Source organism: Cynoglossus semilaevis, chromosome 5, assembly GCF_000523025.1.
Source record: "Cynoglossus semilaevis isolate Cse_v1.0 chromosome 5, Cse_v1.0, whole genome shotgun sequence".
Taxonomy (NCBI): Eukaryota; Metazoa; Chordata; class Actinopteri; order Pleuronectiformes; family Cynoglossidae; genus Cynoglossus; species Cynoglossus semilaevis.
The window spans coordinates 6,913,365-6,930,347 of record NC_024311.1 but is presented as its reverse complement, the minus strand read 5'-3'; the positions used below and the strand labels follow the sequence as shown (position 1 = coordinate 6,930,347).

Below are 16,983 nucleotides of genomic sequence, written 5' to 3'. Positions count from 1 at the left end.
CCCCCTCTGCCCAGCGCGAAGGCAAACGTCTATCTTTACCTCTGTCCTGTTGCGTTCACATTAGTGGGAAGACAGTGCTCTAGGGCAGTGAAAAATGACACCCATACTTCAAGTATTCCACTTTTTTTTGAAGTGGTACCACATGCATTGGCATCGTAGCAGTCCCTGCAGGTATCCTAAGCCTTGTACCTTGTAGGGAACAGGCGTCACTCACGCCGAGACAAACAGGCAGTGGGAGATTCCTCACAAACCACTGCTTCTATGTTGTGGCTACTTTGACGGCGATGGAGATCAAACAGAAACCAGAGGAGCATCTTTGGCCACATGTGATTTTCCCTTTTCAGCTCGTGTGACTGTGCATACCACTTAAAGGGGAAACACACCTCGAGTTAGTACGCACACACACTAGGCCTCACCCCATCAACAAGTAGCCCCCACCCCCAAGGCCACGTGAGTCAGAGCTGTAGAGCGGAGAGTGTCCGTGCTCTCAGTAGCTGTACTTGTTGACCACTCTCATCTGTGGAGTCTGTGGGGAGAAAGCATTAGGTTTGGGGGGCACGTCGGGCTTTAGTGAAATAGTCCTTTTAAGCCCAGTGCGGGGGAGTGAGCCATGCCCACTGTAGCTGCTCTGTCTTGATAACGACGAAGGGTGGGGCGAGTGCATCCCCGGCCCCATCCCTCCGCCATGAGAGTCGTGTCTAGAGGGGGGTGTTGGGGGCATGTAGCCACCCCTGTTCATACTGTGTTGCCGTGACAGAGAAACCCCCATAGTTACCCCGTTGGGTGAGGTGGACAGGGACTGCCTGTGAGATGCACTACGGTGCAGCTGGTAGCCCCCTCTCTGTCTTTCCAGTGTCCCTCCTATGCTAAGGCTGCCTGTTGGCGAGGTGGGGGTGCTGGGCAGCGGTACATCGACCCTCTTGGTAGGGCTGTGCCTTGGCAGGGAGGAGGAGGGAGAGTATAGAGATGCCTCACGACTGGGCACCTGGGGGGGCACTTCAGTCAGTTCCTCCATGGGCTCCAGTGTAAGATGTGGCCTCAGCTGGGGTCCTGGACCCTCCTGAAGAATGGCCTGTGGGTTGGCCACCGAGTCACTGAGGTGTTTTAAAAGGTCGTTGAGAGTATTCCTGGCGTCCACAGACCTCTTCTGGTCTTTCTTGGTTCCCCACGGTTCTGAGTTCTTCAGTTTCCTTTTAGATCCATGTGGTAACGTTTCCTCTCCATTGTCGTGGCCGGGGTTGTCGTGCGTTGCATTGGGTAGGACAACTGCACTAGGAATGTGGGAGTGTCCCAGAGCATGGTGAGAGTAGTGGGAAGTGGTATTTGGGAGGGTGGGGGAGGTGGTGAGGAACTGCGGACTCTTGGCTGTTGCCGATGAGTTGGATTCCTTGTGAGGCCTGCTGTCCTTTCCCTGCGGCCTCTCCCACTGGTTTTTGATGGGCTGAAGGCCTTTCTGCTGAAGCTCAGGTGTGGACTCAGGGGTGGGCAGGGCCGCCAGCTCAGGGGGCTGACAGCCTTCCCGCAGTATGACGGTCTTTGTGTCACAGCTGGGCGTGTTCAGGTCTTTCCCGCTGCTCAACAGATTGGTGTACAGCTTTGGAGAATCAATGTCGCTCTGGTACTCCTAAGAACGCCGCCGCAAAATACAAGGATAAGAATAGAAACAGTTAACATTTTTTTCTAACGATGGCACTTAGACTTTTTATGAGACTTTTAAGCAGCACTTGAGCAGTTTTTATGGCCGTACCTTTACAGGGCTATCAAAGAGGCCATTGAGCTTCACAAAGCTTCCCGCCGAGTTAGAGCAGGACGGGGCCGTCTCAGCATCCTTGTGGACCTGCGGTCGTGGTTTGTGAAGGAATGACCCTCGAAAGCAGAACACAACAAACCCGGCCAGCAGCGCGCCCACAAGAAAAGCAGCGAAGACGCAGGTGATGAGGATGTTCATGTGGACCAGCTGGTTGGTCTCACCTGCTTGGTTCTCCCACACACCTAGAAAACAATAAAGGCTCAGGTTAATCCCCTGATGACTGAAGCCCAGGTGCCTCTTGAAGCGCCCTGCCCTAGTCACGAGCACAGATGTGCACGCTAGCTCTAAACCTGACCATGCATCAGATTCTCCTTCAACCTCAGCCCCACTAACTGTAATCAGTCGCCAACAGCCAAGAATCCAAAGACACTGAGATGAAGAGGCAGAGAATGGTGAGAAGTTGTTAGGTACCCACATCCAATTCACCTTCAATGAAAAGCGATGCAATATTAGTTCAGACTTGTTTACGGAAATCGAGAGTTCAAGCATCAGGTCGTCTTTTCAGACGGGGGATTAGACAGGAGGAAGTCGGTCAGAGTGAGAAGAAGCGCTCGTCCAGGTGTTGAGATCGCAGCTTTTCAGAGACTTTGTTAGTAACCACAGACATTGAAAGAGTTAGTGATTTAATGTGGGGCCACAGAGTGGTGTGGCAGAGGAGCCCAGTCAATCATCTACCAGCCAGCAGGAAGTGTTATTGTGTTTGTAGTTAAACTTTATTTTGGAAGAGAGGGGGCGATAGAAGAGTCAACGAGCTAAAGAGTGAGAGTGAATGAATAACTGAAGAGAAGGAACAGAAGAAAAAAGAAACAATAGTAACAGAAGATAAAGAATCATATACAGCAGGGAGGTTCAAAGTCTGTGCTCAAAGGTCAGAGGTGACATTCAAATGTGGTTTATGACCATATGGTTATTTTTCATTCTCTCTGAAGATCTTTTTTTTGAAGTTTACTTAATTTTAAAGTATCGTTTAATAAATATCATTTGATAATATATATTTTTTAAATGTTTTAATTCAGGCTGTTAAACTACCTGTTAACAACTAACTGTTGACCAAAAAACATTCTTTTATTTCTGTTCCTAAAACACTTATAAAACTAGCAATAGTATTTGTTTATTTATACTTTTAAGTATAAATATATACGTTTTATAATACAAACTAATGATAATATATGTATTTCTTTATTATCTTCAACTTGATGGCTACCAAAAAACTGATGTTTCTTTCACCTTTAACTTTAACTCTTTAACTTAACAAGTTCTAAGGACAATTAAAAAGAAAGTAACAATATTTAATATTTGTTTTTCAGTTTTGACCTTCACTCAAATCAAAGTTTGAACATCTCTGCCTCACAAATAATATTGAGAATACATTAATCTACCAAAATATCTATAACAAATGAACGTCTGCCGTGTGCATCGGTCCAAGTCCTGAATTTTGGAAAAGGAACTCAATGCATTTGTAACTGATTTTAGTAAGTACTCAATAGTTCTGGCTGAACACAGTGCTCTGGCTGCCTCCCCCGTGGGCCTTACCCTCATGACCCCCTGGGATAGAGTCTAAAGAATAGGAGGTTGCTGGGTCATCCTGCAGCACAGAACCTGAGCCGTAGTGCTCTGGACCGGGTCCAGAACTAGGACCCTGAGTGGGATTGTGAAGTGGGGGGTGTATGGGCCCACTGTGCTGGGTGGTAGTGACGGGCGCAGATGACAACTCCATGTCTGTGGTGACAAACAAATAGTTAACAAACAGAGAATCATCTCAGAGGTACAGACCACGGGCAGAACTTTGGCTCGAGGTTCAGAAGTTCTGATGAGGACGTTAGGTAGTAGTACTACAACTAGGAGTTGGTACACAACACTAGTGATGTCATGAGGTGTTGGTGGGGCATGCAAGAGGTCAGGAGAGAAGAAGTGATGAATGAAACAGAGGAAGTGAGTCGGTGCTGAGATAGATGACTGATGTCGCCTGGAGCCACTGCCTCTCACCACCATAAAAATGGACCAGGTGACGTTAGCATTCCAGGGAGGGGTGTCGGGGACAGAGAGGACGGATGGATGGATGGAAGGAGGAGGTTGGAGATGCTGAACTAAGGGTAGGAAACCATTTGAGTAAAAGATCAAACTAACCAGAGGTGGGGTCGTCAAATGATTTGTAACCTGGTGCTGAGGTAGTGCCCAAAAACGCTAAAAGAATTCAAAGGACAAGAAATCAGCACAAAGGAACCTTTGAAAATAATAATAAGAAGAATAAGAATAAAAAAAACTCAAACAAAACATAAGAAAGAGACACTCCGAGTGCACATCACTGAGTTTCAACTGGGGATGGTCCGATACACAAACGATACCAGCACTGCAGCTACCTTATCTTATCTTACATTGTTAACGTTCACCTTATTTAGGCGTGTGTGTGCTTAATAAAGACACTGTAAAAAAAGGCCAAAGTGTTCAAACTGCCAAGGTGTTCAAACTGTGAAACAAATATTTGCTCCCCTGGAGGAAGGAATAAAACGGTAATAAAACACTGCTTTGAATTTAAACGCTCACAGATTTTACTGCCTTCTGATTGGACAAACAGGACATTCAAATTCAAACAGGAAAGTCAAACTTCCTGCAGAGATGAAATTATAATTAATGTGTATAAAAGACCTCCCTCTGACTGTGGCCCACAGAGAAAAGACCGGAATATATCTGGAGTGAAATGCACTTTTATAACTTCACATAACAGAAGAAAAACAGAGAAGATTAGACACGTCTCACTGTGGATTCATGTATTTGATCTGTTTTAACTGCAGCCTGGATTTGAATTGTTTCTCCTCTGGTATTTTTTATGTGTTGTCAAGCACTTTGTAAATCTACGCTTTTAGAAAGTGCTACGTAAACGATTTAAAATATTTATTATTATCACTAGCAAAAGGATTCTTTTTGTCATTGTTATTATTTTCATTATTAATACGGATGTCCGATAAAATCGTCCGACCGATATTATCTTCCCGATAGTAGCATAATTATGTAATAATTATTAGCAATGCCTGGGCTTCGCCAAACATGCATTAGCAAATAGTTCATATCGGACATAATTATTAACAATATTTTCACAGTTATCATTATATATTACAATAACGATACATGACCACAGCGCTAGGTTAATCCACAGTCACTCACGCTGTAACTGATGTCGATGCGACGGACCACATTGTCGGACCATCCCGAATTTCAACAACAGGAAGTGATGTCACTCACTGACTCAGTGTCATTTCTAGCTGGTTGATGTGGAAGCCTCTGGTTCTGATTAGTACACAGGTTAATCCCGGGTCATGTTCAGTCGGTACCAGTCACCATCAGTACTAGTCCGACAGTGTGTTGGCACCAGCTGAGCAGGACCCTCCTCGGTACACGTCCAGGATTAGTATTCAGGCAGGTTTTGTGGTGCAGGTATTTGGTGTACTGCACAGGAATATGTGCACGGGAGTGGGGGGGGGGGAGTACTGTAGTAGTTACCTGTGTGAGTGTACAGGCTCAGTGTGTAAGTGACAAATGGGTTGGTGTTAAGTGTGTCACTGTGTCGGCATCTTTGTGTGTGTGTGTGTGTGTGAGAGCAGATGGCATTGAATGAACAAAGTAAATGTTAAGTACCAGGACAGTCGGCCAGGTGGGAGGTGTCTCCAGACTCCACGTCCTGCTCGTACCCAGACCTGAGGACACAGAACCAGAACATTAACCACACCAATAACAATGACTGACTTTGTTCGCTGTCACTTGCTTGTAGTGGTTCCAAAATTGAGGGGCGGCCCCCCCAAAGAGACACAGCATTCATTTCAATTTAAAAACTTTTTTTTTGTGCTGCTGATTTGGAATTTTATTTCCTTTTCTTTTTCTTTCTTCTTTCTTCTTTCTCTTTAATTTATCTTGAAATCCAGTTCATTGGCCGGATTAGACAGTTTGGCAGGCCAGATGCAGCCCGCGGGCCACCAGTTGATATTCACTGTCGTTAGGTTTTGTCTTAAATTGTTTTCATGGCAGGGAAAAGACGACAGATGACATTCAAACAGTACTGGAAGGATTTTCACAGGAACTGGATTTCATTCCTGAGACCAGACAGAGGGGAAGGTCATGACCTGGAGTCAAAGACCCCACAGTTTAGACTCAAGTGGAGATTCAGAGAAATAACTTCATTCATGAAGGTCATTATTTTAAAAGGACAAAACAGTTCCAGTCCTCCTGTACATCAGGAACTTACGTAACACCGGGCTGTATCCTCTCACAGGCCCCAGACTTCCAGCCACAGTAAGGATCCCTCGAGGCGACGCAGGACCTGGACCAGAACATCAGGTTAAATAATGACAGACTCTGCAGGAACACCGGGGACGGAACTAAACATTAACCACGCTCCTGTTATCGGTACTCACACCTTTGACCAGCGGCCATGAAGACGCTGTGATTCAGTGATTCAGTGTCAGGCGTCTGACTCACCTGTGACAGGACGAGTGTCTCTCACAGCGACTTAGGGGAATTCTGATGACGCAGCTTGAAAAGGCCACGTACAGACTGTGAGCGTCTTTGTCCACGTGCAGCGACAGAACGCGCTTGTCATCATCATGGTTGGACAGACACCTGAGAGGAAGACAGACGGGACAATGAAACATCGCCTTTGAATGGATTTTTTTAATGTTATTTGTACATAAATTCCCCAAAAGACATAAAAATATATTTGACATAGAGGGCGCCGGTGAGACAGGACGTGTCCTTACTTTGCCTTATTGAAGACGTCGATCTCCTCCAGGAGCACGCTGTCATTCAGGGACACAAACGTGGTCTTGGCCAGAACCTTGAGGACCACTCCGGACTCAGAACCGATGAACATCACGGTGTAGTTCTTCTGGGGTCCTGCTTCGTTGTCGACTGCTAGCGCCGTCAGCCTGTACCTGTACGCACAGCAGACGGTCACATGGTACAGGAATTAGCAACGTTAGCAGAGACGAGTTAGTAATGTTGACTGTTGACTAGTTCTGAGAGGTCAAAGGTTACACCCCTGACTAGCTGCATACTCTATAACTTTGATGTCATTTAGGGTGTGGCCCCGCCCAGGGCTGCCAACCAGATATTTACCACAACAGTTAGCTTCTATGTTTGTCTTTTTATACTTCGAATGATAAAGCTGCAAAAAAGGCCAAGTAAATGTATCCAATAGCCCAGGTGTTCCCAAAGTGGGGGTGGGGTGCCCTTAGGGGGGGCGCAGCAGGGCAGATCATTTTTTCTGATTTATGTGTCCGTAGGGAAAACTGCATTGATTTGTTAGGTTCAGAAACCACTGCACTGGCCTAAGACTTTTGCACTGTGCTGTGTTGTGACAGAACTTCTTTTCGAGGACTTTTTTTTGTGGACAAACATCAAACGTCTGTGTCCTGCTTCGTACCTGACACGGGTCTGGGTGAACCAGGGCTCGTCCCTGATGGAAGGCACAGCTGCGTCCATCAGTGGGTGGGACTTGATGAACTGCAGGGTGTCGTCAGGGAACTCGATGGAGCTTTTATAGGAAGCAGCTGGACCGTGACCTGCACAGCTCCCGGGTCTAGGATCAAGGACACATCAATAGGGTCAAAGGTCAGAAATCTGCCCTCACACGTACACAACAGTCACATTAATGTAGACAGAGGAAGGTAAAAGCAGGGCAGGAAGTGGCAGGGGCAGGTGCAGCCCACAGAGAGGCCTCAGCTGGAAACCCAGGGTACACCACTCCCCCCACATCAATGATTCACTGAGCTAATGAGCTGCTTCTCTGGTGTTTTGGACAAAGGCGACGGTCGCTAATATATGCGCTGACTGTACACAATTTAAATATGCAAAGTGTCTAATTATGCCATGTTAATTATTAATTCATTAGCAGATGGTGAACGAGCACTGGGTCAAAGTGAGCGCTGCTCTCAGGCTCAGATATGTGACATCCTAGGCTTCATTATGGACGGCTAACAAAAAGAGAAAGTGTCGACGAACGACGACAGCGAGCTGAAATAGTTTCATGTTTCACATCTGAAAGTTCTTTTCTTCTGGGCTGCAGTGGAGCTGTGGGATGTTTGTGACGCTGCTTTGTTTCCTGACGAGACCAGACAACGTCTTTTGTGGAGTTTGCATGCCCCCCCCATGTGGACACGGGTTTTCTCAGGGACTCCGGTGTTCGTTCCAAGAATGTGACAGAGTTGATTCTCGACTCTTAATTCAACCGTTCTTTCAGTCTGTTTAGGGTCAAAAAGAGCGAGTCATTCACACCAACATTCACGCTTAGGCTCAGTAAAGGGTGAATAAATAATCTAATCTCCAATATGCATAAGAACAACCCCCCCCCCGCCCCGTCAGCACACCAGGACTAATGGGTGACCTTTTTGCTAACCCTAACCCCTGTTTAGATGTGTAAACAGTGAGAACACGTAGGCACCTTTCTTGTGTCGTAACTCCAAATCGACCTGAATATTTAATGGTTGCTCGTTTGGTTCTAACTGCATGGATCAGGCCCCGATTTGTTCAGGTTCAGGATTAAAAAGTTCCCGGTCCTTCAGTTCCATTTGACACAGACAAAATGTAATAAAAACATGGAGCAGGTACCGTGGTTTGGGCAGCTTCTCCTCTGGGTATGGCGTCCACACAGAATCGGGCGTCTTCTGTTCTTTGAAGCGGCCCATGAAGGCTTTCTCGATCTGGTCCATGGAGAAGGCGCACACCGCCGACCCTGGGATGCTGCAGAGACCAGACACATGTCACGCACCTGTTTGAACTGTGACCCCCCCATCGTCCCCCCGGGCAGCCGTGCCTCACCTGTTCATCTGCGTGGTGAACACCCCCACCACTGAAGGAACGCCGTTGATGTTGATGATGTCAGTGATAGACTGGAGCACGTCGAAGTAGAAGAAGGACTCTCCAGGCACCGAGCAGTTCAACCGGGCCTTCACAAAGGACGTCCAGTGCTTCTCAAGGACCCGCTGTGACCCCCCAACGTCGTTCTTACAGATCCGAGCCACGCGGGAGTAAACAACCTGAGAGGAGCCGAGGGCAAATGGAAGAGCATGACTGAAACTTTTTAAAAACGTTGAATAATGTATACATCCTTCCTGTAGCTACTTGGCTCTGACCGTCCACCAAACAGTCCTCGTGTCCCGGAAGACTCACGTCTGGCCCACATGGGTTTACGTGTATGCATTAACCTGAGCTGGAACTTATTTAGACATTTTAACATTACTGCTGCTCCAGCCCAGTAGGTGGCGGTAATGTGCGTAAAGGTTATTTGCCAGCCAGAAGAAGATGATTTTTGTCAAGAACACACTGTTAGGCTTTATGATTGAGGAACCGTCTCAAATATTGCCAGAAGAAGATGATTTTTGTCAAGAACCCACTGTTAGGCTTTATGATTGAAGAACCGTCTCAAATATTGTTTGATAAAAATATTAAGGAACTAATCACAAGTACCAGAGGTCAATTTTTAAATTGTCTCTTTGTCGATAAATCAGCGACGATGCTCAGATTTTACGAGTAAGATTTACGTCTTTAAAAGTCCTTGTCCTTGAGTTAAAAGTGGACGATGGACGGACTGAGCAGTTTAATGTCCTTCACTCGTCCAGTCAGTGATTCCGCGCGTCATTGTAAATATTTCTATTTTTTCAGTATCTCTTCCACATCGTGTCGTCAGTGAAGCAGCAGACGCTCACCAGCTCAGGTTTAATAATTCACTAACGCAAAGCTCTATTAAAGGACAGATGTCACGTCAGAATTAGTCACTCTGAAATATTGATGAAGCCGGGGCTGATGGGTGAAACTGACTGACGTCACGAGGCAGATCCGAGGTCGGACACGAGCCATCGCACATTTGACACTTCGTCACAGAAATGTTGAAACACAAACGGAGAGTTCTGCCTCTGAGGGAGACACGGCGTCTGACCGTGGGACGCTTTCACATTGACAGAATATTCCCTGAAAACGCAGCCTGATGAAAATTCTTTAGTCATCGCCGGCGTGCCCTGTTACAGGAGCAGCTAGCACAGAGAGGGCGGGGTGGGTGGGTGGGTGGGTGTTGGTGGGGGGTTAACCCTTTCTGTTTGGATGGAGACCTGTGAAGCACAAAAACACCGTCTCACCTTTCCCAGATTGCTCTGCTCCACTGCAATCTCCCGGAAGAAAAAGTACACATAATTTCCGTACTCTGCTGCGTGGAGGAAATGAGGTTCTGCAGGAGAGAGAGTGAGAGAGGGAGACAGAGATGAAGTGTGTTTCTGCTCCGTCACCAACACTGAGCACGTTGAATATTTCAGGGATTGGAACAAGACTGTATATGTCGGGGGTTGACCTAGATTACCAGAGAGGGACGGAACAAACCCCAGAAGAAGTGGGTGAAGTGTGTTTTAGTCCAGGAAGTGATATGTATATACGTTAAATTTACCATGAAAACTAACGTGAGCACTTAGCTAGGTGCCGGCCGACACGTAACGAAGACACTCAGTGAAACCCCAGAGTTACCTTAACGACTTTAATTAAATCAGAGTTGGATTAAAGACAGAGGTTTAACGGGAAATCATTTTTATTTTTTATCTGCACCATCGCAAATGGTTTGTTTTTCTAACAAAAACATCTCGACTGTTTCCTACAGCCGAGGGAGACCCCGGGGTTGACGTTTTTACCTTTCAGCCACTTGGAGTCGTATTTGATGGTCCTCAGGGCTGAGCCGTCACCCATGCTGCGATAGATGACGGAATCACTGGCCTGGAAGTCGGCCACGGTGGCTGAGTACAGCTTCCCTTCTACAAGTGAAGAAAAAACCAACAAGAGGCAGAGTTAGCGTTAGCTACGCCGCCCTTCACTCTGTCGTTGTACTTCTTCTTTTAAACGGTCTAATTGGCCCAGTTATGAGCGCTGCAGGCCGACTTCACTGAGGCAGAGACACCGAGGTGATAATGAGAACACATCACTGCCAGTGTGGGCGGACATGTGTGTGACCCTCACCAGCGAAAAGGGCGACGTTGGTTTGCTTGGAGTCGAACGGGCATCGTGCCAGTCCATTGATCTCTTCTCCATCCAACTCAAGGTTATCCAGCTGAAGCCAAAACAATCACGCGCACATCAAAGAGGGTTTGTGAAGACGAGCCGCCAAAAGAAACACAAACACACAAACAACAGTCAGCAGAGAATCAATCACGAGCTGTCACGTGTTTGGAAAAAGGAATACAATGAGGGGGAGGCAGGGGGAGGAGTTTGTTTGAACAAAAACTCATTTTTGCCACCATGACATTTTGCTTTTGTGACTCTAGCTGTCAGCTGTTTTAGCTAACGTTAGCTACAACAGCTGACAGCTAGTAGCCTGGTACAGACACCAAAGCTAACGTTTGACCGCTGTAGCTCAGACTGGACACTGACCCTGTAGTATCTGCACATTGGGTTGAAGCCGTTCGTCCCACAGATGAAGACCAGGTCGTCGTTCCTGGGAACCAAGACTTTGATGAAGTTGTGGCACTCGTCCTGAAACAGACATGAAACAACGAGGCGTTTAGAGCACCGTCTGTGATTTGTCTGTGAGCAGCCACAGAAAACTACGCTCTTGGGATGCCGTTGTTGTGTTCGTTTTCTGTACGTACTCTGTGTTTTCCCTTCACGGCACACATCTCCTTCTCGCTCTGTCCCGATCGCCATGTTAGCTTCTGTGAAGACACCAACACAGCAGACAGTGGTATTAGACACAGTAGACGCTTCACGTGCGTTCACTCACGCTCCAGTGTCATTTTACAGGCCGTCCATCTCCTGATGAATGGCTGCGTGTTTTCTATGGAAACCTCAGTGTGCGGTCGGAGCTGCAGCTCGTGGCGAGAACCTTACCCGGTAAGGAATGATCTCATTCCTGTAGGATTCTCGCAGGCTGACGAGGTACACCTGATCTCTGCGGACAGACCACAACAAAACACACAACTTTAGTCACACACAACAACAGAGCGTGTGTTTCCAGTGAGGAGGTGACGCTGGTGTAACTGAGACTGACGGATGGTTGGACCTTCAGAACATCAGCCTCAGGCTCCTTGGTGCTGCTGTTACATCACAACAGTCCAGGGGGCGTTGTTTAAGATCGGTGGTAAAGTTCAATTTAAGGGTTTTTTTTTTTTTCAGTCGCTCTGAGATGAGTTCTAGATCATTGTTCTACACAGAACAACAGGCGCTGGAAAATGGTCTTGATATTCAAATTATTGGCATGAAAAATAAGATATAAAAAAAAAGTTTTAGTTTGGACTTAGGACTAGAATTAGAAGAAGTCCTGTTGCTTACAACTAAACTCTTTGGATAACATGACCTGTTTGAAACCAGATTAGGACTGAGGGATTAATGGGATTAATGCCCCAACACATAAACTGCAAAAATATTTAAAGATACCCAGAATCCTCCACTGGGTCCGACTCTCACTCTAGTCTGATGGAGCACTTTCCTGGATCAATGTGGGCCGTATCCACCAGACGTGGGCTGGACCCCACAGATCCAATAACACTAAGAGCTTTTTACTCTCTCCTCCGTGATACTGTTTACCTGCCAGGGGATGAGTGAGTGTGTGTGTGTGGGGTGTACATTAGAGATGGGGGGGCTTCATGGCATATATATGGGGATTACCTTCCAGCGATGAACAGCGTGTCCTGTATCTTGGTCATCAGCTGAAAGTCGAGGCGATGCTGCGACTCGTTGCCAGAGGGCCGGCCCCTGAACACCGGGTACTTCCGTGAAACTGTAAAAGTCACATGTGCAGTTAGAGGGAAACTGGTCGTCACCGGCGGTGACCTTCACACACGCTGTCCTTCACTTGGTGTCGACGCTTCAGTGGGAAGACCTCCCGTGTTTACGGAGTGTGTCCGTGTGTGTGCGTTCGGGGATTTGACATCAGATTTCCTCGGCCTCTGTTCCAATGACATTCACTGACTGCTGCGGCAGTGGCCATGCAGCAGCCTGATTGGACGACGGGCCGGTGTGTGAAGTGCTGATGTGACGGTGTGTGCATAAGGACGTGTAAAGGTTAGACGCCGACTTTTCGCCGATGTCTCTGTCGCCCTAATCTCTGCCGCGACTCTGCGGAGGTGCTTTGCGTGCGTGTACTTACAGTGTGCGTCAACGACATCGAGGGGTGCGACGTCCTCTGGGAAGCTGGCTGCGAGGAGAGTGTGTGTGGCTGTCAGCAGCAGCAGCAGCAGCAGCAGCAGCGCAGCTTTCTGGCTCATGGCTGCTCGTAGACAGCACTTCCTGTTACACAGCGGCCGAGTTGTTACCTTGAAAAACACACAGAATGCAAAAAACATTAGTCTTTATTTCTGCAGCGAACAACGCCAATGACAGACGGTCATTGAAAGCACCGTCACCGAGCTAACGCTGGCTCGTTAGCATCGTCGCCAAAACAAAGATGAAAATTCAGACGTCCAACTGAAGGTTAGATTTGTTACAGATTTTAAATTGTTTCGTTTCCGATTTTCACTTCAGACCCAAAGATAAGATAAATCCACGCAGCTGTTCCACAAAAACGAAGATTGACGTTGTCGTGGTGTTCAGTCTCCAGAACAACATAAGTCTTCAGCGCAACTTCTACGATGGAATGAATCCAAATAAAATAATCAACAGCGGAAAATCCATCAAAACAAACACAGCATTTCCCTCTGTTCATGCTTCATTCCTGTTTTTATTTCTCTCCGTTGTCGGACTACGTCGATGCCAGGCAGCAGGGAATGGAACCGCACCCTTGGTTATAATCTCTGTTCATTCCAACAAAAGCCAACAACCTCTGGTCCAATCACCCGATCCCTCTCTCTCACTTTTCTCGTTTTACCTCGGTGGTATCAGTGTCAGTGTTTTTGTGTTTTTATTGTTGTAAATGTTGTTGTTGTCTGTTCGGTGTTTGGCTGAACTCCAGTGAAGGCAACACAACGTCAACATCGTCTTTCCTCCGAGGCTAACATCTTGTTTTCTGACTCATACATAAATGGATGTGTTCTGGTGGTCTTGCAGGCTGCACTGAGGAACTGTGGGTAATGTAAATAGGCTGACGACATGATTGGCTGACAGACGACAACAAAAATCTGTTGGACAGTTATTGATCAACACAAGTACAAAACACTAACCTACGGCTACATGGACACTGAACGCACCACAGAGTCCAAAAACACCATTTTTTGTGGAACCTTCAACCAGTAGTAAAGATTTCTAGTAAATTTTGTGGAACCTTCAACCAGTAGTAAATATCAGTGAATGTTCTATTAGCTTGAACTGGTTAACGTACACGTTTGATGACATCATCACTTTGAGATTTATTTAAATCACGGATGTCGAACTCATTTTGGTTCAGGGGTCAAATACAGCCTGATTAGATGCCGTAAGTGGGCCGGACCAGTACAATCATGACATGACAATTAACTATAATAGAAAAATAAGTGAATTTTTCCCCCTTTGTTTTCCTGAAAACAAATATAAGTTTATTAGAAAATCTTCGTGGGCTGGATTGAACCCTGTAGTGGGCCAGTTTTGACCCACGGGCCGTATGTTTGAAACCCCTGATTTAGATGCAACACTGACAGTCGGACTCACTACCCCCTCCCCACCTATACCTGCTGTCTACAGAAGGTCAGCCAACTGACCGGTGGGGATTCTGGGAGTGTGAGTTGGACGCAGCGGATGTTCAGTCTGTTAGAGCTAAGGCCGACCCGCTGCGTCTGTACATCTGTGCTGGTACCGGTCCTTTCTGGGCCTAACCAGGTCCTCAAGACTAATTAGCACAGTTCCGTCGTCACCGTCTCCGTGCTGACCTCGCCTCATTTCTACAGGAACCAGTGCCTCGGGGTGAAATCTCAGCTGGTGCGACTGTACCATGGACCAGGAGACTCCAGTCAGTTCATCTCCATCTCCGTGTTAGCATCTGGTCCTAACCATCGTACGTCAACAACGGCGTTGATAATAAAGTACTGTGGGAGTGGCAGTACCAGTGTTACCGAGTACATAAAGACAGACGGAGTACGTGCATATTAATGAGTGGTGTACGCTGAAATATTTATAAGACAAACAAATTATTCATGCGGGTAAAGCCTGAACGGATATAAACAATTTACTGGGAGACGTCACAGAGGCAGAGGAATGGATTAGCTGGAGCACACTGGGAAACACACACACACACACGTAGACTGTGTATGTGTGTGTGTGAGCGCGTGCACCAGCGCAGTAGTATTGACTTATTTTTCAATTAGCCCCGCAGCACACCTGCTCCGGGGCAGTAAGCACTGGCTGTCAACCCATTAGTGCTTTGATTGATCCACACAGGAAGTGGAGGCAATACATGGACTTCCTGTTACCCTGACCTGGTCCGTACCTGGTACACCATGGAACTGTTTGGACAGGAACCCAGAACATTCCCTTTAATAATGCTGTAAATATATACAACAGTACTACATACCGTTATAATTAGTGCAATCACTCAAACTGATTATTTCCATTATTCAACACTGAAGGTAAAATGAGTGAATTTACTTCAGAAGTACTGTACTGTAAAGTACTGATGTATGAACAAAACTTCAAAAATAATACATTTAAATAAAATGAATTTTTCAGCTGATTTGCTGACGTTAGATTTCAAGTTTTCTGATACTAAGAAAAGTCAACTTCTCACCAACTCCCCCTTCTGGAGATATTACAGAGTTCAGACCCTTCCTACATTAATCCTCCAATCACAAACACGATCCTGTAGCCATGGTGACGTGACCCTGAAATCAATGTTGACTCAATGGTTCGATCAACAACAACACCACGCCCTGTTTTGCATCAAATTTTGAAGTGGCTAAAGACACGATTCCAACTTTTCTCCACGATCGACCGATCGATTCACGTTTCCAACTTTTCTCCACGATCGACCGATTGATTCCCGTATATATATACACAGTATACTGTGTGGTAGCAAAGCTATGACAAGGTCCAGTCCAACAGAGGATTACTACCTGCTGACGTGTCATTGAAATATAGAAGGATCAGAGGAATACCTTCATGTAGTACTCATCAAGTGTGTGTAATTGAGATACTGCGGTTACTACAGGTCTGGGGTAATGATGAGTAATGGGTTTGTGAAATACTGTACAGTTACAGTAAGGATCTGATGGTGAAGGTCACAGGACGGTTGTTGTGGTCGTCTGTCAGCGTCAGTACTGCTGACTGTTGTTGTTGTCAGTACTGCTGACTCAGTCACAGGAAACATGTTCAGAGGTGAACAGCTGTCAGCAGCTTCATCCAAACAAGGGGGCGCCGTAAGACGGGGTTGGTACTTTATACTCTCTGTCTTAAATACTACAGAAGAGAAGTACACAGCGTAGTATCTGGGACAGACGCTGGTACAGGACTAGAAACCTAAAACACAACAACAATAGAAGGGGCGACACAATATATTGATATGTCGATATGTCGATATTTCCTTTCCTGATACTGTATCAATCTCCTCCATCAGTGTATTGATTTTTTATCACCAATCCCCAGTCAAATATTCCTGTTGGTTCATTTTCTTTTCTTTCTCCTCTAGTGATTCCAAATGTAGATCCCTCTGTTCCAGTGTTAGTACCTGATGTTCAGATGGAACAGCAGCAGAGTCTGTACTGTGATCACACTTTGACTACAGTTACAGTGGGGTAAAAAAAACTCAATATATCGTCATCACTATAGTATTGCAGTATATCGCAATACATCGTATTGTTGCCCCTGTATCGTGATACAGATCGTACAACAGAGAAAACCAGTCCAGCCATTAGAAAATCAAACCAACCCGTATAAATGACCTCCATCAGAGTGTGTGGAGAAAAAGCATCCACACAAAAGTGAGTGGTCATGAACAGACCGTGCATTTAAAAAAACCCAGTAGAGGGGAGAGGGGGGGGGGGGGGAGAAAACGAGGGACTCCTGTAAAAGGAGTCAACCCTGGATGTTCTTATCATAACAACATGGGTTAGGGTGAAAAACATCCAGGATGGAATTTCAGGACGAGCGGTCGATAATCAGATCGACTGATAGAACCAGATCTGTTTTTGTGCAGTATTCAGTAATATATGTATTGGAACTACTATGATTTTCTTTTCAAAAATTCTCATATTGCAATTTTTCTGTTGTTTATAAATTAATTTAAGCAACAACAAAAAAAAAACAAACACAAG

At 46.2% G+C, this 16,983-nt stretch overlaps 1 protein-coding gene across 6 annotated transcripts in view; it reads right to left on the bottom strand.

Annotated features, from left to right (window-relative positions):
* Nucleotides 1-6: 6 nt before the first annotated feature.
* The window catches only part of sema6d (semaphorin 6D), a 48,048-nt gene continuing 31,071 nt past the window's right edge, over nucleotides 7-16,983 (bottom strand). For 3 of the 6 annotated variants that reach the window (XM_008310175.3, XM_008310178.3, XM_008310177.3), the window contains 19 exons: nucleotides 12,918-13,083; nucleotides 12,437-12,548; nucleotides 11,660-11,720; nucleotides 11,422-11,484; nucleotides 11,204-11,305; nucleotides 10,793-10,883; nucleotides 10,471-10,590; nucleotides 9,931-10,019; nucleotides 8,618-8,835; nucleotides 8,408-8,539; nucleotides 7,224-7,379; nucleotides 6,559-6,732; nucleotides 6,281-6,421; nucleotides 6,048-6,122; nucleotides 5,444-5,502; nucleotides 3,938-3,994; nucleotides 3,344-3,529; nucleotides 1,748-1,992; nucleotides 7-1,624 (listed from right to left, as the gene is read on the bottom strand). In XM_008310175.3, the coding sequence (XP_008308397.1) occupies nucleotides 488-1,624; nucleotides 1,748-1,992; nucleotides 3,344-3,529; nucleotides 3,938-3,994; nucleotides 5,444-5,502; nucleotides 6,048-6,122; nucleotides 6,281-6,421; nucleotides 6,559-6,732; nucleotides 7,224-7,379; nucleotides 8,408-8,539; nucleotides 8,618-8,835; nucleotides 9,931-10,019; nucleotides 10,471-10,590; nucleotides 10,793-10,883; nucleotides 11,204-11,305; nucleotides 11,422-11,484; nucleotides 11,660-11,720; nucleotides 12,437-12,548; nucleotides 12,918-13,083 (3,384 nt within the window). In that variant the 3' untranslated portion in view covers nucleotides 7-487. The remainder of the gene's footprint in view (nucleotides 1,625-1,747; nucleotides 1,993-3,343; nucleotides 3,530-3,937; nucleotides 3,995-5,443; nucleotides 5,503-6,047; nucleotides 6,123-6,280; nucleotides 6,422-6,558; nucleotides 6,733-7,223; nucleotides 7,380-8,407; nucleotides 8,540-8,617; nucleotides 8,836-9,930; nucleotides 10,020-10,470; nucleotides 10,591-10,792; nucleotides 10,884-11,203; nucleotides 11,306-11,421; nucleotides 11,485-11,659; nucleotides 11,721-12,436; nucleotides 12,549-12,917; nucleotides 13,084-16,983) is intronic. The other 3 variants (XM_008310180.3, XM_008310179.3, XM_008310181.3) reach the window with 3 other exon arrangements.